We start from the raw sequence: 3729 nt of genomic DNA, 5'->3' as shown, positions 1-3729 counted from the left end.
TTCGTCTCTCTGTTGAGAATGTCTTGTGTGTTAACCGTGAACATACTCCGAGTTGACTGAACTTACTTCCGGACACGTTTTTGGAATCAGCATACCTCAAGTAAGCAAAGTTTGGGTTAATCAACTGAGACTTCATGGTATATGTGACAGTAAGTTAACCTTGCTTCCTGGAATACCCCCCAGATGATCTTATTGAGTATTTATATTTGTTGGGTAAGATTCAAGACAAAGAGTGTGGGATTTAGACAGGTCAACGTCAGGCTATTGTGTCAAACTGACTTTATGAAGAGGCTTGTCTTATTTATCCAATGTAAACACGTCATATTATTAGGTAATTTTTGTTGGATTAGGATGCTTCGTTTAGGCTAGTTTAGGGTACACAATATGTATTATCATTATCAAGAGGGCATAAAAGGGTGCATAGATTATGTATTTCGATACTACTAACCGACTTGTTTGGCCTCCACAGCAGCAGTGTACTCTTTGCTGAAGCTGAGCTCTGTGATGGCCACGTCATCCAGGATGATGTTAAAGTCTTTAGCTCTTTCGATTAGATCTCGCCTTATAAGTAGTGACACCTGAACACCAAAACAAACAACACAACACATAAATAACAGCTAGGCTCATTTTCTCAGTAACTGATCAACTGATCAAATCATCAACAGACATGCAGATAAAATAAGGTCCATAAGTGAAAGTGCTTATGTTTAGAATTGTTCTTACTTACAAAGTTTTTCAGTATATGAATGTCCTAGTATTTGCTATGTCCTTCTTATACTTTACTGACAATAACATTTGAGCAGACATGAAGTCTACAAGTTTGTGTAAAACTCATGTTACCCAACTCAAACGTATGTTGATTCGATAATGTTCCAACGGGAATCATGTGCTTCAATAGAATATCATACTTTCAATGTGGTCCTTTGGACCCCACTGTAGAAAAAACTGTAATACATTTTGGTCACAAGTCTTAATTTCTAGACCTGACCAAACAAGCAGATACTTTAATATGAAATATTTCATCTAGTGTGTCTCAGCTCTTGTTCCATCTTGTCCCAGCTCTTGTACCAGATGAGAGTGTGTGAAATATCGGTCCGTTTTTGTAAACAGCTCTGTAACTAAATTAATGCAGAGCTTCTTAGCCTTTGCTGAAAGTTAATCATTTTTGTCTCACACCAGGATCAGACCTGAGAAGCTGCTGACAGTGTTAAGGTCAAAGGTCAGGGTCAGAAGGTGAATGTATGGGTTAGGAATGAATCTTGGGGTTATAACAGAATCTGTAATAAGATAAATACCTGATGATATTGATCCTATTCTTTTGGGAATATGACATCAGGTTATCTATTCTATGAGCATGTCATTCAAAACCTGTGTATGACTGACTGACTTCCATTCAAAACAAAAAATATATATTTTGAATGTGTTCACATTGCTCTTTTCCATGTAAGTGAAATGGGACTGAGGTTACCAAGCTCCAAAAAATATCCCAAAATGGCACCATTGCTGAACCTGATTGTGAGACGAAGAGGAGATCAACTAATGATACAAATAATATTCTTCAACACAACCACATGTCTATGGTAACTGTAAAATGACTGTAAAAACATGATTTAAACAATTTTATAGTTCAAATAATACGGTTTTGACAAAAATGTATTGACAATGTTTTATAAAATTATAAACCTCACACCTCTGCCTTTTTAGGAAAGTGATTATTTGTTTTCTATATTATTGGTCTGAACATAAATGGTAGAGGGCCTGAATGAAAATGCAGAAATATAGCAGTTACCATGTACAAAAATCAGTCCTGCACTAATAAAGACCATTGTATAAGGCATTCTCTTGCACTGGTTTGCTAAGATGAACAGCCAATTACAGTGAACTCTCCCACGGATGGGCTCCACCACTGATTCAACATGCCCAACAGTCACTGAACGACAACCAAACATTGCCGAAACCCGACTGCTGACTTGGTGAATCACGGCTTTCAGTCTTCATACTGTACCTGAGCTCTCTGTGTGATCAGTTGGGAGGCATTGAACTTGGCCACCACGCTCTTCAGCACCTCATTGACGACAGAAGGAAGCACACGTTCATCATAGTCTTTCCCCAGCTGCTGGTACATGATCGGCAGTTTGGAGGCAATGGGCCGAGATAGCACACGAAGACCTATGTTTATCATCTGAAGATCTGTGATGGACAGAGTCACATGAACTCTTTTAAGTGGCACACTCTTAACATGTTGGTTATTGAGTACGGCAACAGTGAGAGACAGGGTATGTTACCTAGCAACATCATTTGGAACCTCTATCAAGCCAAAGTTTAACATTTATTGCATTTATGAGAATCTGGTTCAAGGTCACCTTTGCTTCCAGTGAGGGATGAAATCTTCCTGGGCCTAGCTCGAATATCATAGATGATGGGGTACTGGAACCACGGCATTCTAAATGTAAGACAGACTTATTAAGGGAACAGTTCACTGCAAAATGTAACTTTTCACATCATTTGCTCCCTCTCATGTTGTTCTGACCACGTATTTTCTTTCTTGTGTGAAGCATAAAGTGAGAAGTTTAGGCAGAATGCCTAATTAACTTATTCTGCCAAGCTCCAAAAAAGCACATTTAAAGGAACAGTTGTGGATTGTGGATTATTTTGATCAGCTATTTGGACTCTCACTTTGATGGCACCATCAAAAATGAGATGGAGCCCAATGAAGAAACAAGCTCATCTACATTTTGGATGGCCTGAGGCTGAGCAAATTTCCATTTTTGGGTATACTATTCCTTTAAAGTACAATAAAAGTAGTTAAAGTCTTCAAAAGTCATACAATAACTCTCCAAAAAAGCACATTTAAAGGAACAGTTGTGGATTGTGGATTATTTTGATCAGCTATTTGGACTCTCACTTTGATGGCACCATCAAAAATGAGATGGAGCCCAATGAAGAAACAAACTCATCTACATTTTGGATGGCCTGAGGATGAGCAAATTTCCATTTTTGGGTATACTATTCCTTTAAAGTACAATAAAAGTAGTTCAAGTCTTCAAAAGTCATACAATAACTCTGTGTGAGGACTAGCAAGTATTAAATAATCAACCAAAAACTTCTGTGAGCTGAGGTGAAGATAACGTTAACAGTCAACTTTATACTGCCGTTTTAAAAGTCTGAAATCAATAAGATTTTTTTTTTTTAAGATTTACAATAAGTTTTTTGAGAACCAAATCAGCCAATTAGAATCATTTCTGAAAGATCATGTGACACTGAAGAGTAATGGCTGTTGAATATTCAGCTTTGTCATGACTGGAATATATCGAATTGTAAAAAATAATCAAATAGAAAAAAAAGTTCTTCTATATTATAATAACATTTCAAAAAAAAATTTTTTTGAGTGTACTACTTTTACTATTATAATGAAAGATCATGGCTCTAATGACAACCGTTGTGTTTATTGTACCTGAAGTGCAATCCTTCTGCAAGCACAGTGTCCATCTGCATCCCTCCAATTCTGCTGAAGATAACGGCTCTCTGGCCACCCTCCACTACACACACAGCAAAACACAATTAGTTATTAAACTTCCAATACACCATGAATATTCTCCTTTTGCGTTCCACACAAGTAAGAAATTTGTATGGGTTTAGAACACGTGAGTTATTAAACAGTGACAGAATTATTGTTTTGGTGTGAACTTTATTTTATTATTTAATTTTGCTAACTTAAAATAGTTCATC

General features: G+C 36.9%; 1 protein-coding gene across 2 annotated transcripts in view; it reads right to left on the bottom strand.

Annotated features, from left to right (window-relative positions):
- Positions 1-221: 221 nt before the first annotated feature.
- The window catches only part of LOC107728406 (prohibitin-2-like), a 15720-nt gene continuing 12212 nt past the window's right edge, over positions 222-3729 (bottom strand). Inside the window, exons 3-6 of one of the 2 annotated variants that reach the window (XM_016538566.1) lie at positions 3455-3539; positions 2364-2443; positions 2006-2190; positions 222-578 (exon numbers count right to left, since the gene is read on the bottom strand). In XM_016538566.1, the coding sequence (XP_016394052.1) occupies positions 444-578; positions 2006-2190; positions 2364-2443; positions 3455-3539 (485 nt within the window). In that variant the 3' untranslated portion in view covers positions 222-443. The remainder of the gene's footprint in view (positions 579-2005; positions 2191-2363; positions 2444-3454; positions 3540-3729) is intronic. The other variant, XM_016538565.1, reaches the window with a different exon arrangement.

The sequence above is a fragment of the Sinocyclocheilus rhinocerous genome, unplaced genomic scaffold (assembly GCF_001515625.1).
Source record: "Sinocyclocheilus rhinocerous isolate Xijiao unplaced genomic scaffold, SAMN03320098_v1.1 scaffold2382, whole genome shotgun sequence".
Lineage (NCBI taxonomy): Eukaryota > Metazoa > Chordata > Actinopteri > Cypriniformes > Cyprinidae > Sinocyclocheilus > Sinocyclocheilus rhinocerous.
This window is presented reverse-complemented; position numbering and strand designations above follow the sequence as displayed.